The sequence below is a fragment of the Dipodomys spectabilis genome, unplaced genomic scaffold, assembly GCF_019054845.1.
Source record: "Dipodomys spectabilis isolate Male_0828 unplaced genomic scaffold, ASM1905484v1 ptg000062l, whole genome shotgun sequence".
Lineage (NCBI taxonomy): Eukaryota > Metazoa > Chordata > Mammalia > Rodentia > Heteromyidae > Dipodomys > Dipodomys spectabilis.
In genome coordinates this window covers 804,320-824,751 of record NW_024870739.1, presented here as the reverse complement: position 1 = coordinate 824,751, position 20,432 = coordinate 804,320, and the positions used below count along the sequence as shown (strand labels likewise).

At 40.9% G+C, this 20,432-nt stretch overlaps 1 protein-coding gene across 3 annotated transcripts; it reads left to right on the top strand.

Annotated features, from left to right (window-relative positions):
• Window positions 1-193: 193 nt before the first annotated feature.
• On the top strand, window positions 194-17,812 carry Derl2 (derlin 2). 3 transcript variants are annotated; one of them, XM_042680583.1, is made up of 7 exons: window positions 196-330; window positions 1,856-1,918; window positions 4,364-4,437; window positions 5,905-5,998; window positions 7,263-7,458; window positions 7,776-7,866; window positions 15,164-17,812. In XM_042680583.1, exons 1-7 carry the CDS (start codon window positions 238-240, stop codon window positions 15,267-15,269), a joined length of 717 nt encoding a protein of 238 aa, XP_042536517.1. In that variant the 5' UTR covers window positions 196-237; the 3' UTR covers window positions 15,270-17,812. The 3 variants fall into 3 exon arrangements, with proteins under 3 accessions (XP_042536518.1, XP_042536517.1, XP_042536516.1); XM_042680582.1 differs by having other exon boundaries at window positions 197-330; window positions 1,853-1,918; XM_042680584.1 differs by lacking the exons at window positions 4,364-4,437; window positions 5,905-5,998; window positions 7,263-7,458 and having other exon boundaries at window positions 194-330; window positions 1,853-1,918; window positions 15,164-15,253.
• The last annotated feature ends 2,620 nt before the right edge of the window (window positions 17,813-20,432 follow it).

The following is a 20,432-nucleotide window of genomic DNA, read 5'->3' as shown; positions in this document are numbered from 1 at the left end:
AGCCTGTACTTTAGCCCTTCTCCCTGACGTTGTTGGGCGGGGAAGAAAAAAAACTGGGCTGCCGCGAAGTTGCAACTCGTGATTGGTGAGCGCGCGGCGCTCGGGCTCTCGCGATTGGTGGCTGTCCGACTTCGCGGCGCTGATTGGACGGCAGCAGGCAGCGGGCCGCCCCCTGGCCCAGGCATACTGGCGGAAGAGGAAGTGGGGGGGTGGGAGGAGGCAGCCGGCGGTGGGAAGATGGCGTACCAGAGTCTCCGCCTGGAGTACCTGCAGATCCCACCAGTCAGCCGAGCGTACACCACTGCTTGCGTTCTCACTACCGCCGCTGTGGTGAGCAGTTACAGTACCCCGTTCTTATTTTCCGGGGTGGAAGTGACTGGGTCTTCAGGAAACTAGGGGTTGGGCCTCGGAGACGCCCAGAGGGTCCAGTCCCAGGGGTGGGTGGAGACTGCCTGGACTACCTCTAGGGTTCGGGATAGCTCCAGGAGTGCCAATCGGGTGACCTTAGTTGTGAGTGCTGCTCTGTGGGGAGAAGGGAAGATCAATTTCTGAAATGAAATCCGGACAGATAACGGGCCAGGGCTGCGGGAGCCGCCCACCTAAGAAACGTGTTCGAGAACTCTTGCTGCACCCAGATGGTCCAGTGGCGAGTGTGAGAGCAAGATGGGCTAAGTGAAGAAACAGGTGTTGGGAGCAAAATCTGGAAATTGGCTAGAGGGAAACACTTTAGAATAACAGGATCTGTGAGTAAAGAAACTCGGGCCTCACTTATCCCTAGTGGTGGCAAGGTCTCCCATCTTTTTTATTTCAAGTGACTTGTGTTATTTCACGGGCCTAAAGTTGGTACCCTCGTGATGGGCAGATTCGTAGCAGCTGCTGCTTCTCATCTTGTATCTAAACTGTCACCACCTATCTGCCTTGATATCTTTAGGTATTGCAGCATAAGAACTTTTACATTGCTGTTATACTGTGTTAAGATATTGAAGATACAAAGGATGGTACCAATTCTAAAGAATTCTTTTTTTGGCAGTCCTGGGGCTTGAACTCAGGGCCTGGGCACTGCCCCTGAGCTTTTTTTTTTTGCTCAAAGCTAGCACTGTACCACTTGGGCCACAGCGCCACTTCTGGCTTTTCCTGTTTATTTGGTATTGAGGAATCGAACCCAGGGCTTCATGAATGCTAGGCAAGCACTCTATATCACTAAGCCACATTCCCAGCCCCTAGAGAATTTTTGTTGTTGTTGTTACTGTGTTGTTTGTTTTTTGCCGATCCTGGGGCTTGAACTCAGGGCCTGGGCTCTGTCCCTGAGCCCTCTCTGCACTCATTCGGTGCTTTACCACTTAAGCCACATCCCCTTTCAGCTTTTTCTGTTTATGTGGTACTAAGGAATTGAACCCTGGTCTTCATGCATGCTAGGTAAGCACTCTACACAAAGCCACATTCCTAGTTCCCTAGAGAATTCTTTACCAACCTCTTTCTATGGCCTAAGAAGAAAAGTTTCAAGGAAATTAGTTCTTTTTTTTTTTTTTTTTTTGGGTCCAGTTGTAAGGCCTGAACTCTGGGCCTGGGTGCTGTCCCTCAGTTCTTCAGCTCAAGGCTAGCGCTCTACCACTTGAGCCACAGCGCCACTTCCAGCTTTTTTTTCTTTTTGCTTATGTGGTGCTGAGGAATGGAAGCCAGGGCCTCAGGCATGCAAAGCAAGCGCTCTACCACTGAGCCACCTTCCCAGCCCTCAAGGAAATTAGTTCTAAGTGACAGAGTTGGGAATTACTAGATCTACTAATCCTGTACTGTAATGCTGAAATTTTGTCTTTTAATTGATCCGCTTAAAGAAGGTGTTTTTCTATTTCAGCAGTTGGAATTGATCACACCTTTTCAGTTGTACTTCAATCCTGAATTAATTTTTAAACACTTTCAAGTAAGTAGTCAGTGGCAATTATGGTTTTTTCCCCCCATTTCTTTTTCTTACTGCTTGGTACCAAATTCTCCAATATTCTAACTCCTAAAAAACCCAGTGGGGACCTTCAATTATATTGAGCTGCAGAGTGGTGAGTCTGAAGTTTGCTTGGCTTCAGAATCATTTCCAGAACTTGTAAGAGTTTCTTAAGCTCGCTATCATGTATCAAATCAGAATTGCTAAGGGTAGGAATTTAAAACTCATAAAGTTCTCTGGACAAAAAAAAAAAATGTTTAGTTCCTATATTTGAGTATCACTAGCTCCATGTGGCTTTAATCCCAGCACATGCAGAAGGTTCAAAAGTTTGAGATTAGCCTTGCCTACTTAGTATGACACTATCTGAAAAATAAACAATAAACAATAAAAAATAGAGTTATTGTGGCTTGTGAGAAGACTGACCAGCTAGCTTCCCTAGGGAAGGGCTCACAGTTCGACCTTATTTGTGACTAATCATCATGGTTGAGTTTAATAAACTCAATTGAGACAATACTTTTAAATTGATCCATCATCTTTCTTAGAGAGCAGATTATACTTGCACAGTCTGAATGATCAATAACTGAAACAAAATGCTGGTTATTAGATTATATACTATGAGATACTTTTTCAGTGATGAAAATTCTAAGAAGGCATAGTTACACCAAGTGAAGGAGAGACTGGGAAAGCCAATAATTCTTTCCCTACACATGCTGTTTTCTCTGTCTCAAATGTATTATATTCACTTTATGCCCTCTGAATTCTAGCTTGCCTTTCAAGATGTAGTTTTATGTGGCCTTGGATTCATAGTCTGTTGTTTAAGAGCATCTCTTATCCTTATTGCAGTTTTTCATATGTTCTCTCCTTACTAGAGTGAGGATTACGCTTGGCTGCAGTTAATATGTAGCTGTTCCTATTTTAATAGTTACCAGTTCTGTGGAAATTAATGTCCCACGAAAAAATCCTCTAGTCTCTCTCTGGTCATAGCCTCCTCCATTTAGCATGCTTGCTCTGCTTCCAGAGGACTTGCTTGGATTGACTTTGCCTGAGGTTAAATGCATCTGAATTTGGATTTAGCATCTAGATTTACCTCTGTGTCCACCCACTAGCTGCATGTCCTCCAGCAATCTATTTTAAATTACCTAACTCTTCTATTTTCCTTATCTGTGAACTGGTTTGCCTCCTGACTTTATTAAGGTCCTGTGATCCCAGCACTCAGTTGCTAAGGCAGTAGTTAACAAGTTTGAGGCCAGTTTGTGCTAGGACTCAAAAACACTAGACAAGATCAGATGAAAGAGTAGGCAAACTAAGCACTTGAAAATGTTAAAGGCTCCGCCTTTTGGGAGGGATGATTATGCTGAGCATGAATAGGTTGAGTAGGTATAAGAATATGTCAGGGGCTGGGAAGGTGGCTCAGTGGTAGAGCGCTTGCCTTGCATGCATGAGGCCCTGGGTTCGATTCCTCAGCACCACATAAGCAAAAAGAAAAAAGCCGGAAGTGGCACTGTGGCTAAAGTGGTAGAGCACTAGCCTTGAGCTGAAGAGCTGAGGGATAGCACCCAAACCCAGAGTTCAAGCCCCATGACCAACAAAAAAAAAGTGTGTGTCAGGATTTCCAGTATGAAACTAAATGTCCTTATGTCTCCTAATTAGAGTGTTAGTTCTTGTAGGGAATTGATTGTGTGTTCTGACTACAACTTAATTTTTTATCCTTCTGAATATTTCTGTGTAATGTAGAAAAATCTCTTGGCAATTACACATATGAGGTCCCTGGAATTATATGAGCTCTTTGTTAGCTTATGGTAGTCCCCAGAGGAAAGCACTCTCTGTTCTGCAAATTAACCTGATTTTTCCTTTAAACTTTTCCCATAATTTGCTCAAATATATGGGATGAATTATTTTATTTTATTTTATTTCTTTATTTATCTATCTATCTTTGCCGGTTGTGGGGCCTGAACTCTGGGCCTGGGCACTGTCCCTCAGCTTTTCAGCTCAAGGCAAGCGCTCTACCACTTAAGCCACAATGCCACTTCCGGCTTTTTCAGCTTATGTGGTGCTAAGGAATGAAACCCAGGGCCTCATGCATGCAAGGCAAGCACTCTTACCACTGAGTCACATTCCTAACCCGTGCACGCGCGCACGCGTGTGTGTGTGTGTGTGTGTGTGTATGTGTGTGTGTATGTTTTAAGGATAGTCACAATTGCAAATTTTCTAGAAACTTCACATTTTAGTCTTTCAGTCTTTCAACTAGAAGCAGCCCAGACAGAGTTCCAATATCAGATTGTGTGTTTTAGGTTCCAACAGAACATCCATCACCCTGTCTATGGCCTTTGAACCATTATTGTCATGGTATGTCTTTTGTCTTAATGTGAAAGTATTTTCTAGTAACACATTTTACTTAATCCATTTTCTCTTAATTTCTTCTCTCTATAGATATGGAGGTTAATCACCAATTTCTTATTTTTTGGGCCAGTTGGATTCAATTTTTTATTTAACATGATTTTTCTGTATCCTTTATTAAGTGGGTTTCAACATCAAAACCTTAGGTTCACTTAAGAAACACAGTAAGTGAAACTATTGATCTTGTTTACTTTTTTATACCATTGTAACTATAACTTGGTACATAGAAAAATGAATCAGCCTAGTAATGTTTTGAATTGTTACCAACTATATTGCTAGGGTCTAATTTGTGACAAGATGTCATTACTGGGTTTTTTTGTTGTTGTTTGTCGGTAGTTGGTTTGAACTGTGGGCTTGGATGCTGGGCCTGAGCTCTTCAGCTCAAAGCAAGCACCCTATCACTTGAGCCACAGTGCCACTTCCAGTATTCTGGTGGTTAATTGGAGATAAGAGTCTCAGGACTTTCCTGCCTGGACTGGCTTTGAACAGCAATCCTCAGATCTCATCCTCCTGAGTAGCTAGGATTACAGGTATGAGCCACCTGTGCCTGGCTTCATTACTGTTCTTAAGTTGCTTACAGATCTAATCAAGAGGAAAGATGTGATTTAATGACCAAAATGTTGCTGAGGGTTTGGGAATGGTTCTTAAGAAACTTGAGATCTCTCATGCTGGTTCTGTTGGCTGAAAAGAAGTACCATACTGCCTGCCAGGCTTGCCCTGTTTTCAGTTTTTGAAAGATGGGAAGAGCTGTGCTCTGGAAAGGTGGTAATTAGGACCCCTGAGCTGGGCATTTGTTCCCACCTTCTGGATAAGAGGGGAGTTGCAGTTCTGCTCATCTGCAGTGGGCAGAGGACCATTGGGTGCTGGGATTCCTGCTCCAGCATGAACGCCCTTGTCTGCTACTAAACTTCATTTTGGTAAGTTTCTTAGTTTTTTTCATTACAACACAACCTTATTGACAAGTATAGATAAGGGTACTCATCGAAGTTTGAAAAGATAGCTGATCACCCCAAGATGGGACGGAGTAGTAAAGGTGGGGCAGATTAAGGCGTGGTTGAGCTTAGAGAAGACAGTTCTACAAATTTGAGAAAAGGTTTTATTGGAGACATGTTTATACGGCATCTGAATTAGTTTCCCAGCTAAGTCTTTGTAAAACCTGGTGGTACTCTTGGTTTGCCTTTTTTTTTTAAAGGTAGCTGGGGACCAGTGCCTGTAATCCTAACTACTCTAGAGGTTGAGACGTGAGAATCACTGTTTGAAGCCAGCCAGCCTGGGCTGGGAAATCAGACTCTTAACTCCACTTAACTACCAAAAAGCCAGAAGTTGAGGAGTGGCTCAAGTGGTCGAGTGTTCAGCCTTGAGCAGAAAGAGAGCTGAGGGATAGTGCCTTAGCCCTGAGTTCAAGCCCCAAGACTACTGACACCAAAAAAAGGAATATTTCCACTTAAACATTCTTACAGAAGTGAAGATTTTTGACTGTTTTACAGATAATGGATCCAAATGTAATTAAGTGCTGAATTTAAAATTTTACTTCCTGTTTGTGTGTATGACATTTTCTTAACTTGGAACTTAAGATATCGTTACTGTCGTATGCTAGAAGAAGGTTCTTTCCGAGGTCGGACTGCAGACTTTGTATTTATGTTCCTTTTTGGTGGATTCTTAATGACCGTATCCTTCAACAAGTAGAACATAGGAAAATGTTAGTGAACAGCCTGTCTCTTCTGAAAGCTATATACTTATCTCCCATGTTTCACTGAATTCTGAACGGGTCAAGTCTAGATTTTCAGCTTCAGGGCACTAGCAATTATTTTACAGCACAATTTCTGCAATAGCTTACCAAGCTTACATTTTGTACAGGATGCTTTACTACTGTGAGCAAAGCAGAGGAACATTTAACCCAGGTGGGTTACTGTGAAGTATCCTGGTTATATCATTGCTGAAGGGTATACTTCACCTTTTTGTTTGTTTTTTTTGGTCCGGTCGTGGGACCTGTACTCTGGGCCTGGGCGCTGTCCCTCAGCTCTTCAGCTCAAGGCTACCGCTCTACCTCTTGAGCCACAGCGCCACTTCCGGCTTTTTTCTTTTTGCTTATATGGTGCTGAGGAATCGAACCCAGGGTCTCATGCATGCAAGGCAAGCGCTCTACCACTGAGCCACCTTCACAGCCCCCTTTTCTTTTCTTTTCTTTTCTTTTTTTTGGCTATGTTGGGGTTACAACCCTGGACCTGGTATATGCTAGATAAGTGATCTACCACCGAGCTACATCTCCAGCCTTTTTACTTTTAAAGTAAGTTGCCAAACTTCTATTTAGTCGTTATCAAATCTGTTTAAAAAAAAAAAAAACTGGGCCCTGTGGCACGTGCCTTTTATTTTAGCTACTGTGGAGGCTGAGATTTGAGGATTATGGTGTGAAGTTCAAAGTTCAAATCCAATACTGAGCAAAAAAAGTCTGTGATACTGTTATCTCCAATTAACTAGCAAAATAAATAAATAAAAAGCTAAAAGTGAAGGTGAGGCTCAAGTAGTAGAGTGTCAGTCTTGAGTGAGAAAGTGGATGAGAGTGCCAGCTCTTGAGTTCAAGCCCCAATACTGGCACACACACAAAAAAAACTCCAAAAACTACTAGGGTTATTTATTAAAAGAAATGAATTTTGGTCAAGTGCTGGTGGCTCACACCTCTAATCCTAGATACTCAGGCCTGAGATCTGAGGATTGCCATTCATAGGTTAAAGTAGCTATAGTCCAGAAGATTAATCCCAAGCCCAATTTTGCCTAATTGCTCTGGGTAATTATTCTGTCTTTCTCCTATTCCCAAAATGTAGCTACTTGATTTTTCCAATTCAAACTTTAGTTGCAATACAATATTTAGTTGCCTTGTTCAGCCTTCCTTATACATGTTTATGTTGATATTTTCCTTAATGCTGTGTGCTAGCTTTTTGGTTTATTTGTGAGCTTAGTTTTTTTAGGTCAGGCCTTTACAATAATGCTGGTTTATGTGTGGAGCAGAAGGAACCCGTATGTCCGTATGAACTTTTTTGGCCTTCTCAACTTCCAGGCCCCCTTTCTGCCCTGGGTGCTCATGGGGTTCTCCTTGTTATTGGGGAACTCAATCATTGTGGACCTCTTGGGTAAGAGTCTTATCACTACTTTGGTTACTAATTCATCTGTAAATGTACTTCATCTTTTTTTTATATTAATTCTGTCTGGCCTTTATGTGTAATGTAAGATTATTTGACGCTTGTGTATCAAGGACTATAATTTTACTTTAATGTAAGTATCTTAATGTTTAATTAAAATGTTTATAATTTTTTATATGAGTACACCTATGAATATGAGATGAAACATTTTAGATGATTACACTAACATCTTAAAAATGCTATATGTTAGACGGTTCACATGCAGTAAAACATTAGTCCTCTCATCCTTTGTTTCTGATTGACTCTAGGTATTGCAGTTGGACACATATATTTTTTCTTGGAAGATGTATTTCCCAACCAACCTGGTGGAATAAGAATTCTCAAAACACCGTCTATTTTGTAAGTGTTTAACCCATGTTTTGTGTTTGTAGACAGAAACAAGGACAGAATGCATAATCAAGGTTTTCTTGGGGCTCCCATCATTTTTGGTACACATAATTCAGATCAGTAAATATTTGCAGATTGAGTAATCTAGCTGCAGCTGAAGAGTACTTGGATTGGCTAGAGGCAGACGGTGTCAGCATCACAGCTCAGGATATCATAGGGGTTACTTGGTAATTATTGTCTCAAATGCCTACTAGAACTTCCTATTCTAGAGAGTTGACTGCAGGTTTTATGAAAGCTGTTGTCCAAGTTTAGAGAGGTAAGATAGCAAAATGGACAGCATGGATGAGGAAAGCTTTCTGATGGTGGGATTTCTGACCTGCAAAGCAGGGGGTCAAGGTAAGCAATGAAATTGAATAAGAAATAGCTTTGCATTGGAAACCAGATGTGGCTGCTGCAGTGACTAGTATGGTTGTAAGCAAGTACCAACTCCTTGTTTGTAGTTTAGTTCCTTGAATAGTGCTTTGATTTCTGAGACCTCTTTGTGCTCCAGAATTTTGTGTTCTCAGAAAGTACTACATGAAAAAAGGCTCAATTGAGGGAGAAAAATAAGTTGTTATACAATATTTGTGGTAGAATAGTTAAGCAAAAAAGAGGAAGTAACTGGACATACATGCCAGTGTTTTAAGACTGCAATAGGATTGAGAATTTAATGCCAGCCTGAGAAACATACCAAGACTTCATCTCTTGTCTGGCTATTTTTTTTTTTTTTTTTTTAATTTTTTGTTTTATTTTGTTAGTCATGGAGCCTGAACTCTGGTCCTGGACGCTGTCCTTCAGCTCTTCAGCTCAAGGCTAGCGCTCTACCACATGAGCCACAACGCCATTTTCAGCTTTTTTTTTCAGCTTATGTGGTGCTGAGGAATTGAACCCAGGGCCTCATGCATGCAAGGCAAGCACTCTACCACTGAGCCACCTTCCCAGCCCAAGACCATCTCAAAAAATATTTTTTCAAAAAATATTTTTTAATTAAAAACATGTGGAAAGGAAAATAGAAAGATATTTATAATCCCATTACTTAGACATATTAGAAAATAACCTCATTCACGTTTTTTTTTTTTTTCCCTATTTCTTTTTTTTTTGCCAATCCTGGGGTTTGAATTCAGTGTCTGGGTGCTGAGCCTCTTTGTGTCCAAAGCTAGCGCTGTACCACTTGAGCCTCAGTGCCACCCACTTCTGGCTTTTTCTGTGTAGTTTATTGGAGGTTCAAAGCCAGCTCTGGCAGGAAAGTCTGTGAGACTTTCTCCAATTATCTCCTATCTCCAATTATCCACCAGAAAACCAGAAGTGGTTCAAGTGATATAGAGTGCTCACTAGCTGAAGAGCTCAGGGACACCCCAGGCCAAGTTCAAGCCCTATGACCGGAAAAAAAAAAAAAAAGAACTTTATGTACTATAATTTTGCTTTAAATTGCAAAGAATCTATTTCAGACCCAGTTGTTGTCTTTGGTTTTTGTGTTTATTCAGTCTTTCTCTCTCTCTCTCTCTCTCTCTCTCTCTCTCTCTCTCTCTCTTTTGCCAAACCTGGGGCTTGAATTCGGCCTGGGCACTGTCCCTGAGCCTCTCTGTGCTCAAGGCTAGCACTCTACTACTTGAGTCACAGCTTTTTCTGTTTATGTGGTGCTGAGAAATTGAACCCAGGGCCTCATGCATACGAGCAAGCACTCTGCCATTGAGCTACATTCCCAGCCCCTCTTCAGTCTTCCTCTTTAGAACAGTTCCTTATTCTCTCCTTAGGATTGTAGACACATTTTGTTAAACGCCTCTCCGTTTGGGTTTATCTAATGTTCCCTCATGTCTTTAAAGGCAGTAATGTCAGGGAAATGATTCTCTGAATCAATTATTCTCATGGAAGTTTGTCAGATTGGTGGTTAATCATTAAAGGTTTAGGTGTCTGCCAGGCTTCTCCACTTTGCTTATTTGTGGTGAAGTATTTTGTGGGAATGTATTTTCAAACTATACTCTTCCCTTATCACATTTTAGTTCATTTCTCCATACTTGTATGAATTCATGGCTTCATGTTTATTCATGGATTATAATCCCTAATTGTGTTTTGAGGTTTTGTTGTCCTAGATTTGGCTTTTAAGTCCTTTCAGCATGTCCCTATCATCAACATTTTTTAAGCAATTTATAACTTTCTAGTCCAGTGAGATATCCCAGGTTCTACTTGACCTAGTCCTAGAGTCAGCTGTTTCTTGAAGGAGCTTTGGTTCTGTTTTAGTACAGAAATAAATTTAGAAGTCAAATTTGAGTACTAAATATGATGGTTGCTATTGGAGTGTTACTGTTCCTATATCTTAGTGAACAGAGTAATGGAATTACATTGTTTAGAGGGATGTTTACTCACACATTCCGTTCCATATTTTGTGTGTGTGTGTGTGTGTGTGTGTGTGTGTGGTTTGGTTTGGTTTTCTGGTTCTGTGACTTGAACTTAGGGCCTAGGGGCTGTTTCTGAGCTAATACTTTACCACTTGACTTAGCTCCACTTCCAGCTTTTTGTTTAGTTGGAGACAAGAGTCTCATGGATTTTCTACCTGGGCTGGCTTCTAACTGCGATCCTCAAATCTAAGTAGATAGAATTTAGGTATGAACCACTGGCACTCACCTTAAATCTGCGCGCGCGCGTGTGTGTGTGTACTCATATATTACCAGTTCTTACAAAACCCAACACAGTTCATTCGATTTTTTATACTTTCTCTATGTTTTTCTCTAATGTTTTACTATGAAAGTTTCCACATAGAGTAAATGAAAAGAGTACAGAAAAAGTTGTACGGGGCACATGAATTCCCCACTACATAAATTCTACAATGAATATTTTATGGTTTCTGCTTATTGTACACCTGTCCGTATATCCAGCTTCCCAACCCAGTATACTTAGTTTCCTGAATACTTTGGCAAGTTTATCATTAGCCATAGCTCATATTTATTTATACAATAAAATATACAAATTCTAAGTACATTATGCATACAGTTTTGTAACCCAAACTATCAAAATGAAGATTACCATCAACCAAAAGCTTCCCTAATATCCCTTCTGTCATTCTTTGCCACTATGTTTAAGAAACAATCACCGTTTTGGTTTTATTCCTCCATGGATTAATTTATTTTTTGTTTTTATGTCTTGTGATGGTCCTGGTACTTGAACCAGGGCACAGTCCCTGAACTGCTTCACAGCTAACACTACCACTTTTAGCTACTTTTAGTGGTTTGTCGGAGATAAGAGTCTCTTAGACTTTCCTACTGGTTTCAAACTGAGATCCTTAGATCTCAGCCTCCTCAGCAGCTGGGATTGCTGGCATGATTCATCAATTTCCAGCTTTTTTTGTGTGTGTGTATATCAGTTAAAATATGCCACTTGAATTCATGGGGAGCTCTTGCTCAACTGGTGTTCACAGCTGGTATTCTACTACTTGAGTCAGGCCTTCAGTCTTACCATTTTGCTGGCTAATTGAAGACAGAATCTCTAGGACTCTCTAGGACTTTTCTGCCCAGGCTAACTTTGATTAGTTTTATATATTGTACATTTCATGAGTGGAATCATGTAGAACACAGTTGCTCTTTTATGTGTCGTCTTTGACTCAACATGTTTTTTAAGTTGATCAGTGATGGTAGGCCTATCAGTTATTTGTTCCTTTTTATTACTGGGTAGTATTCTGTTGTAGGAATAGAGGATCTCTACCCTGATTCTTACAATCATTAATATGCTGTTTACCCTCTTTTATAACCAGACTCTTATTGTTTCATCCACCTCCAGTAGTTTGTCTTTCTTCTTATGGGTCCATAAATTCCCCAAGTCAGTATGCATTCTTTTCTGACTGATCAGGCCATCTCTGTATGCATCACCCATTTGGGCTTTTGACTCTGTTCTATTAGCCTGCTTCTCCCAGCTTCTTTCTGTTCTTGGATCACTTTGGCTTCTCTCCCCACATGGACATTTTCATTGTTCTGCTCAACCTGGTGATGTAGAAATGATTCAAATTTGTTTGGGTTTTTTGTTTTTTAGTTTTTTTGGGTCCAGTCGTGGGGCCTGAATTCTGGGCCTGGGTGTTGTCCCTCAGCTTTTCAGCTCAAGGCTAGCACTCTACCACTAAGCCACCTTCCCAGCTCTGTATTTTTAAGTTTAGCAAGGATTTCTTTAGCAAATCAGAGTAAAGTAGGGAGAAATAGAGAAGGTAGATAAGAGCAAAGAAGCTTTGCAGTGTCTGTTTTAAGTATACTTTTATTACTGTGGATAGAGCAAACATTTTTACATTCATCAATAACAGTGCTTTGCTGTTTCTTCTTGGCTTTTGCTTGGTTTTGTTGTTGTTACACTTCTTTCTTCTTCCTCCTCCTCTTTTTCCTCCTTTTCTTCCTTATTCTTCCTATTCTTCCTAGTCCTGGGGCTTGAACTCAGGGCTTGGACACTGTCCTTGAGCTTCTTTTGCTCAAGGCTAGCACTCTACCACTTGAGCCACAGAGCCACTTCTGGCTTTTTCTGTTTATGTGATATTGAGGAATCGAACCCAGGGCTTTCATGCATGCTAGTCAATCATTATACCACTAAGCCACATTCCCAGCCTCTATTATTACATTTTTTTTTCTTTTCTTTTCTTTTTCTTCCCCCCAGTTGTGGGGCTTGAACTCAGGGTCTGAGTGCTGTCCCTGAGCCTCTGTGCTCAATACTAGCACTCTACCTCATTAGTCACAGTACCGGCTTCCCTATTGTTACATTTCTTTTTTTTTTTGGTCAGTAGTGGGGCTTGAACTCTGGGCCTGGGCGCTGTCCCTCAGCTCTTCAGCTCAAGGCGAGCGCTCTGCCACTTGAGCTACAGCGCCACTTCCGGTTTTCTGGTGGTTTATTGGAGATAGGAGTCTCATGGTCTGTCCTGCCCGGGCTGGCTTTGAACCGCAATCCTCAGATCTCAGCCTCCTGAGTAGCTAGGATTACAGGCGTGAGCCACCAGCACCCGGCTCCTATTGTTACATTTCTAAGCTTCTGAGCTCTAGGCAAGTATCATTAGACACATGAGCTGCTTTATGGTTCATTTTTTTACTGCAACTTTGAATCAATATATATATAATGGCATTTAAAAAGTCTTTTGGAAGCTGGGTGCTGGTGGCTCACTCCTGTAATCAGCTACTCAGGAGGCTGAGATCTGAGGATCGCGGTTTAAAGCCAGCAAGAGCAAGAAAGTCTGTGAGACTCTTGAATTAACCATGAGAATACTGGAAGTGGTGCTGTGGCTCAAGTGGTAGAAAGCTAGCCTTGAGCTGAAGAGCTGAGGGACAGTGCTCAGGTCCAGAGTTTGAGCCTCAGGACCAACAAAAAAAATGAATAAAGTCTTTTGGATATTTACTATCTCTTCCTATGTCCTGCAGTAGTTTTTGTTTTTTTTTTTAAACACCTGTGATATTTTTTAAAATTTTAATTATGATATCTAACGGTTTATCTTCTTTGTCCCTACCCCTTTTATGTGCCAGTCCGTCCTGGGACTTGAATTCAGAACCAGGGTGGGCATTGTCCCTGTAATTTTTGTTCAAGGCTAGTGCCCTACTACTCAAGCCACAGTCCTGCTTCTTGCTTTTTGCTGGTTAAGTGGAGATGAATCTCAGGGGTTTCCCTGCCTGGCTTAGCTTTCAACCAGTCTTAAGTCCCTAGCCTCCTGAGTATCTGGTATTGCAGACATGAGCCACTGGCACTGGGAAGCCCCTTTTAAATGCACAATTCAGTGGTATTAAGTATTACCATTGCCACCTTCCATAGAACTCTTATCTTGCAAACCTAAAACTGTATGCATACAAAAACCTCCTATTCTCCAGTCCCAGCAGCCTCCATTCTATTTCTGACTCTATGACTTTGAGCACTCTAGCACTCACATGAGATACCTCATATAAGGAAAAACCTATTGATTTATTTACTTATTTATTTGGCCAGTCCTAGGACTGCCTGAGGTGGTGTTTATGTTTTTGTTTTGCTGTTGCTTTGTTTTGCTTGTGGTTTCATTTTGTTTCTGCTGGTGGATTTTCCTGCTAGCGTTTGCTTTGAACTCCCATCCTCATATTTCAGCCTCCAGAGTAGGTAGGATTACAGTTATAAGCCACTAGCACTCAGCAGGAGAGTCAGTTTTGACTGTTTCGTTTCATGCAGCATAATGTTCCTGAGGTTTGTGCATGTGATAGCAATGTGCCAGAATAGCCTGTGTGTATTCATACATGTGTTTGCAGACACCAGGAAATGAAACAAGGACTCTATATAACTAAGCACAGGCTCTACCACTATGCTGTGCCCCCAGCTCTTTCCCTTTTTAAGGCTGATTTCCATGTGTGTGTGTGTGTGTGTGTGCGCGCGCGCGTGCACACGCTTCTGTCTGTCTCTGCTCTTTCTTCATCTATTAATGAACAATTAATGAACTTTCCTTATAAGGGGACATCGTGATAGATGCTAAAAAAGCAAAAAGAATGTAGCCTAACTTTTGGAATGTAACCTAATTATGTATTATTGAAAAATAAGACATTTACAAAAAATAACTGAGGATTTAGAATATTTTACCCAGTATTTCCATTCTCTACAATTACATGAATTATGTGTGTGTGTGGTGTTACTGGGACTTGAACTTAGAACCTTTCTCTCTTGCTCTTGGCTGGTGCTTTACCATTCTAACCATGCTTCAGTTAATTAGAGATGGAGTTTCAAGGACTTTTTCTACTTGATCTGGCCATGGAACCAATATCCTCAAATCTGAGCCTCCTAAGTAGCTAGGATTAAAGATGTGAGCCACCAGCATCTAGTCATATATTGATTTTTTTTGGGGGCGGGGGCGGGGGTAGTAATGTGGAACCAGTTTTTGGGCTTGAACTTGGGCTTGAACAGTGCCCTGGGCACTGTCCCTGATAGTTATTTTGCTCAAGTCTAGGACTCTATCACCACTCTACAGCTCCACTTCAATATTTGATGGTTAATAGGAGATAAAAAGTCTCATGGACTTTTCTGCCCGTTCTGGCTTTGAACTGCAGTCCTCTTAGCCTCCTAAGTAGCTAGGATTACAGGTGTGAGCCATAGGTGCCTTGCTCATGTATTGCTTTTGTGGAGAAAATTGATAAAGGAGATAAAGTAACTTACATAATCCTGGGTACCTTCAATATACCATAACTAATGGCAGGCAGACATAATGCTTGTCAATTAGTGAAACCCTGTGGGAATAAAATGGACTTGTAGTATTTTCAGACCTAAGCAAACTCTGACAAAATGATATCTGTGCCCTGTCTTTTAGGAGGACTATTTTTGATACTCCAGATGATGATCCAAATTACAATCCACTACCTGAAGATAGGCCAGGAGGCTTCGCCTGGGGTGAGGGCCAGCGCCTCGGAGGTTAAAGCAGCAACGTGCCATTAATGAGACCCAGCTGAGAAGGACTCAGTGAAATACTCATTGGGATTCTCTTATCCTTTGTTGCAAAAGTGTGGACACTTTTGTCAGCTCGACAGATTTTAACTCCAGAAGCACTTTATGAAGTGGTACACTGACTTTTCCAGAAGACATTTCCAGCAGTTTGCCATTGGTTCTTTACTGGTACTGAAAGTGTAATCTCTTGGAGCCAAAAAACTGGAGAAACAGATACCCTGCCGCCTCTAACAAGTACATAAGTACTTGAATTCTATGGCATAAGGCAGGGCTTTTTCTTCCTCTTCTTCTTTGACTGATGAGGCCATGGTGTAAATGGAAGTTTCGGAGAGGATAAAATAAAACTAATTCCATCTCTCTCTCACTGTATTAAAGCTTTTGTGTGTGATCTTTTAAATTATGATATTGTAGTCTAGCTCTCCTGCAAAGGTCTGAGCCCAGAGCAGTTTATATGCCTGTTCTTCCTGTATCTTCACACTCTTTGGTTAGATTTTGTTTAAGATTGGGAATATGTGGCTGTTATGCTGTTTGTCATCTTACTAATTCATAATACCAGCTTCAGTAGGAAGAAGATTGATTGTTGTCATTCAGGTAGCTTGTTCTCCATGTTGGAATTGCAAAACTTTGGTTGTCAGACCATAAGGTAAAAAAGAGAAGGAGAGCAGTTCTCGTAGCAGCAGAAATTCAACTATATGCAAAAAAGTGAATGTGGCCTCTTGCCACACATTTGCCTGCACTGCTCCGTGAAGAATATCCACTGAAAATAGAAACATTTTGGGAAAACTTGAGGAAGGTGAATCAGTAGTAGGCATGTGTTCCTCCTGGGGCTTTGGCTAGCTAACCGTTGTCATTTGCTGCATGAAAAGCTGAAAATTTTTTCTGGGCCAACTCCTTGCTCTTTCAAATCTGATAGAAATTAGGGTTCACAGGAGTAGGTACTAAATGCCTATGGCTCAGTAAATACTCATCCAAATAGTCTTCCCTAGGTCTTAGTGGTTTTACATTCACACTGCTTAGTCAGAACCCAGAAGGGTAAAAAGCACCCCAGGAAAGAAATGATCTAGGATGGTTTTCATAAACAGCCTGTAGACACAGACTTTTTCTGAAACTGGGTAGTCTTTGTTCTCTCTTGGTTCACAGACAGTATCTTTCCAGAGGTTTTTCCTCAAAGATTGACAAAGGTTTAGATTAGCTATAATACACATCTTTAGGTGGGAATTTTCAGATTGTTTTTGAAGTGAAAGTATTTTGTCTAAATGGAATATGCATAAGTAATGGAATTTAGTAGACATAATTTACATGTAAGTGTTTGAATATGATGATTATTGCAATTTTATGGAACTTGGGTCATGAAACTGATTTTTCCTAAGCAGTTAAAAAATCATTATAGAGCTTAAATGCCAATCTTAGGTTGTATAATCCTTATGGGATTTGTAAATCTGATGTGTTTGTTTTTAAGAAAATTTTATCAGTGACTTCTAGGAATTTTTACAAATTGTTTGCTTTTGAGCTGAAAGTAAGTTATTCTAGTTTCATTTGTTCTCCCTGAGTTAATTTTAGGTTAACCATTTAAAGGGATTTTTTTATGGTAAAATTTTATTCTTTTACTGTGTTCATTTAAGTAGGAAATTTCTATACATATTAAAAGTTGGGTAAAAAAGAAACACATTCTGAATGTACAGCCTAGCAAGGGGGGATGGGAGTGGATAACAACTGGTCCACGGGCTGTGGAAGGCTGGAGAAATCAATCATTCAGTGTATGATGGGACAGACACTCCTCTTAATGCCTCTCTTTAGCTGTCCTCACCCATCTGCTGATACTGATAATTGTATATGGCCCATGAATGATGTTATAAATATCCAAATGGCCCTTGGCAAAAAACAAAAACAAACAAACAAACCCAGCTGTCAACTGTAGGTTTCTCTGAATTTATAGGATGTAAGTTACTAGTGACAGGATTCCAGACCGTGCTATTACACTGTGTCCTGGGCAGTGGTGGGTTTCATCACTGACCTCTTATTTGGGCCTGTCCCATAACCACATTGCTTTTCCTGTGTTGCTTTACAGGGCCCAGTGCTTACCTGGACCTAAGGAAGATCCTACTTCTTTCACAACTTACTTCTTGATCATGATTCTTCCAGAATACATTTCTTTTTCATTCAACAGAAAAGATTTGTCGTATGGAACTTTTGTGGCTAATTAAGCTTACATTTAATGAGAGATTCCTGGATTTCTACCAGAAATACTGAAAAGCACACCTAAGGTATAGGTTTTTGTTACAGAAATGCAGTATATATGTTCATTTAAAAGTAAATGGACATGCAAATTGCATCTCCTTAGGAGATACATTTTATATACTTTTTGGTGTGTTTTTTTTTTTTTCCATTATGGATTTCTATTTTTCTCTCTTTTTTTTTTTTCTGTGTCACTCTTCTCTGTGTTAATATCTTTCAAACTAGTCATGAGGCAAAACACCATGTCATGGATCTTGGTCAAGAAGCTCTTGGTCAGTCTTTAGGGTCCTCTAGAAATTAAGAAATAGTGAAATTATCACTGTGTGGTCTAACCGACTTCCTAGAATGCCATGCCTCCTGCTAGTGTTTTATGTTGTGGCTTTTGATAGGTGAGTTCATCTGGGTTAGCCAAGAGCCTGTCATTATTTTCAGTACTCTTCAGAATGCCCTTAAGCTACTTACATAATTTATGAGTTTCCATCAAAGCTAATGGTCAAGTCACTCCTCAGAAATCCACGCTTCTTAGTAATCCCCTAAACCAAATGCATACCTGTTGTCTTCCTCTGAAACTTACTTCTAACAGGGATCTCAATTTAAGTCTCATCAAGGCCTGATCAGTTCCTGACACCACAAGAAAACTTCATTCTAAGGCCTATTTATTGCCTTTAAAAAAAAATCCTTATGAAACTTCAAATTTGTACCACATCTTCTTATACAAAATTATATATTGTACTGTTCTAGCTGCTACATGTATATTAGTTTTGTCTCCCTCATAAGAATGTAAGCTCCTTAAGGGCAGGGACCATGTCTTAATTTTTGTATCCACCACAGTGCCTAGCACAGTGCTTGGCACATGGGTGCTGAATAAATACTTTGTTTATTGATCAACAAACTATCTGGTATTTTTAATTATAAAGGAATCAAGATGAATCAATATGTATGCGTACAAACGATATTTAGTTGTGAGCTTCATGACTGTCTCCGGAAGCCAGAGTTGCACCTGAACATGATCAAGGCAATGTTTTTTTTGTCTGTCATGGGGCTTGAACTCGGCCTGAGCACTGTCCTTCAGCTCTTCAGCTAGTGCTCTACCACCTGAGCTACAGCGCCCCTTCGGTTTTCTGGTGGTTTATTAGAGATAAAGAGTTTCACAGCCTTTCTTGCCCGGGGTAGCTTGGAATCGTGATCCTCAGATCTCAGCCTCTGAGTAGGTAGGATTACAGGCGTGAGCCACCAGTGCCCGGCAAGGGTAATGGTTTTGTGGTTAGACAAGTCAAACTGACCACCAGGTCATGGTCAGACCAGATAGGTCCACAGACCATCTGAGACCAGAATGAGATATATCTGACACATCATCTTTTGGAGGAATAGGTGGGATATTCTTTGAAGTATGTCAACATCCCTATATGAAAACACTGAACCACAAAAGACTTGGAGGGACAGATTTCTGACTATTAATGGGAATGTGGACGAAACATGTTTGATGCTTTTTTTTTCCCCCCAGCTCTGTCCTCCTAGCTTTTGAGATTGCAGAATAGCTAAGTCACTAGGCCAGATATAATGGAGTTATTTATAGATGGGCTGCTTTGCCTACACCATTTTTTTCCTGGTCCTGGTCAGGACCTGAGCTCTGTCCCTGATTCTCTCTGTGCTCAAGGCTAGCACTCTACCAATTGAGCCACAGTGCTGCTTCTAGCTTTTTCTTTTGACATGGTACTGAGGAATTGAACCCAGGGCTTCATGCATACTGGACAAGAACTCTACTACTAACCACATCCCCAGCCTCACACCATTTTTTAAATAGAGTAAATATTTAAGATTAACATCACAAAAATATGGTTTGCTTTCCTTGAAATTGGAAGAAAAATGGCTGTAATGACAGCCAACACCTGTCAATGATTGGCAGCTACCTCTAGAGGCAGGGTATGTGTCCTATCTAGAGAGATGCTTTTACCCATTCATATTATGTATTTGGATTCTTGTAATCATTTGGAACATACAACTCCTACATTCAATTACTTTGGACAGTACACTGGGAAATACTCCCACATTAAATTAGAATTTACTTTTTTACTTTTCTCATGCCATTGGGACTTGAATGTTGGGCCTTGTGCCACTCTGCTTTTCCACTCACGTCTGGTGCTCTACTACTTGAGCCTCCACTTCTGGCTTTTTGCTGGTTAATTTGAAATAGTCTTTTAAGATCTATCTGCACAGGCAGGCTTTTAGAACCTTGATCCTTATCTCAGCTTCCTGAGTTAAATAGGATTTTTAACCAGTGAACAAGCTGTTTCCTGGAAATGGACTTCAGAAAATGTTCTTCACTTGAGTTGTGTATAATTTATTCTCTAGAGCTTCCATTTCTGTATGCAGAGCAGTTGCTTGCTTTCTGAGGTTAGTTGGCAAATGAAATATTTTTTAATTGGGCGGGGGGGGGGGGGGGGGGGGGGGGGGGGGGGGGGGGGGGGGAAGAGTAACATTTTCTCTGCTGGAGTTCTGCGTCTTCAATAGCTGAAGTGTATAATGGATGATGTGTAAAGAATTTGATAGCCAGGCGCCAGTGGCTCACGCTTGTAACCCTAGCTAATCAGGAGCTGAGATCTGAGAATTGCGGTTCAAATCCAGCCCAAGCAGGAAAGTCATTGAGACTCTTATTTCCAATAAACCGCTAGGATACAGGAAGTGGCGCTGTGGCTCAAGTGGTAGAGCACTAGCCTTGAGCTGAAGAGCTGAGGGACAGCGCCCAAGCCCAGAGTTCAGGCCCCATGACTGACAAAAAAAAAAAAAATGAATGAATGAATTTGATAGTCTGGTAGGAATGGCTGAAAGGAAGGGTTAAAACAATTTTAATTCCACTCTCGAGGCTTGTTATTTCATGTCCATTGTGATGGTTATTTGTG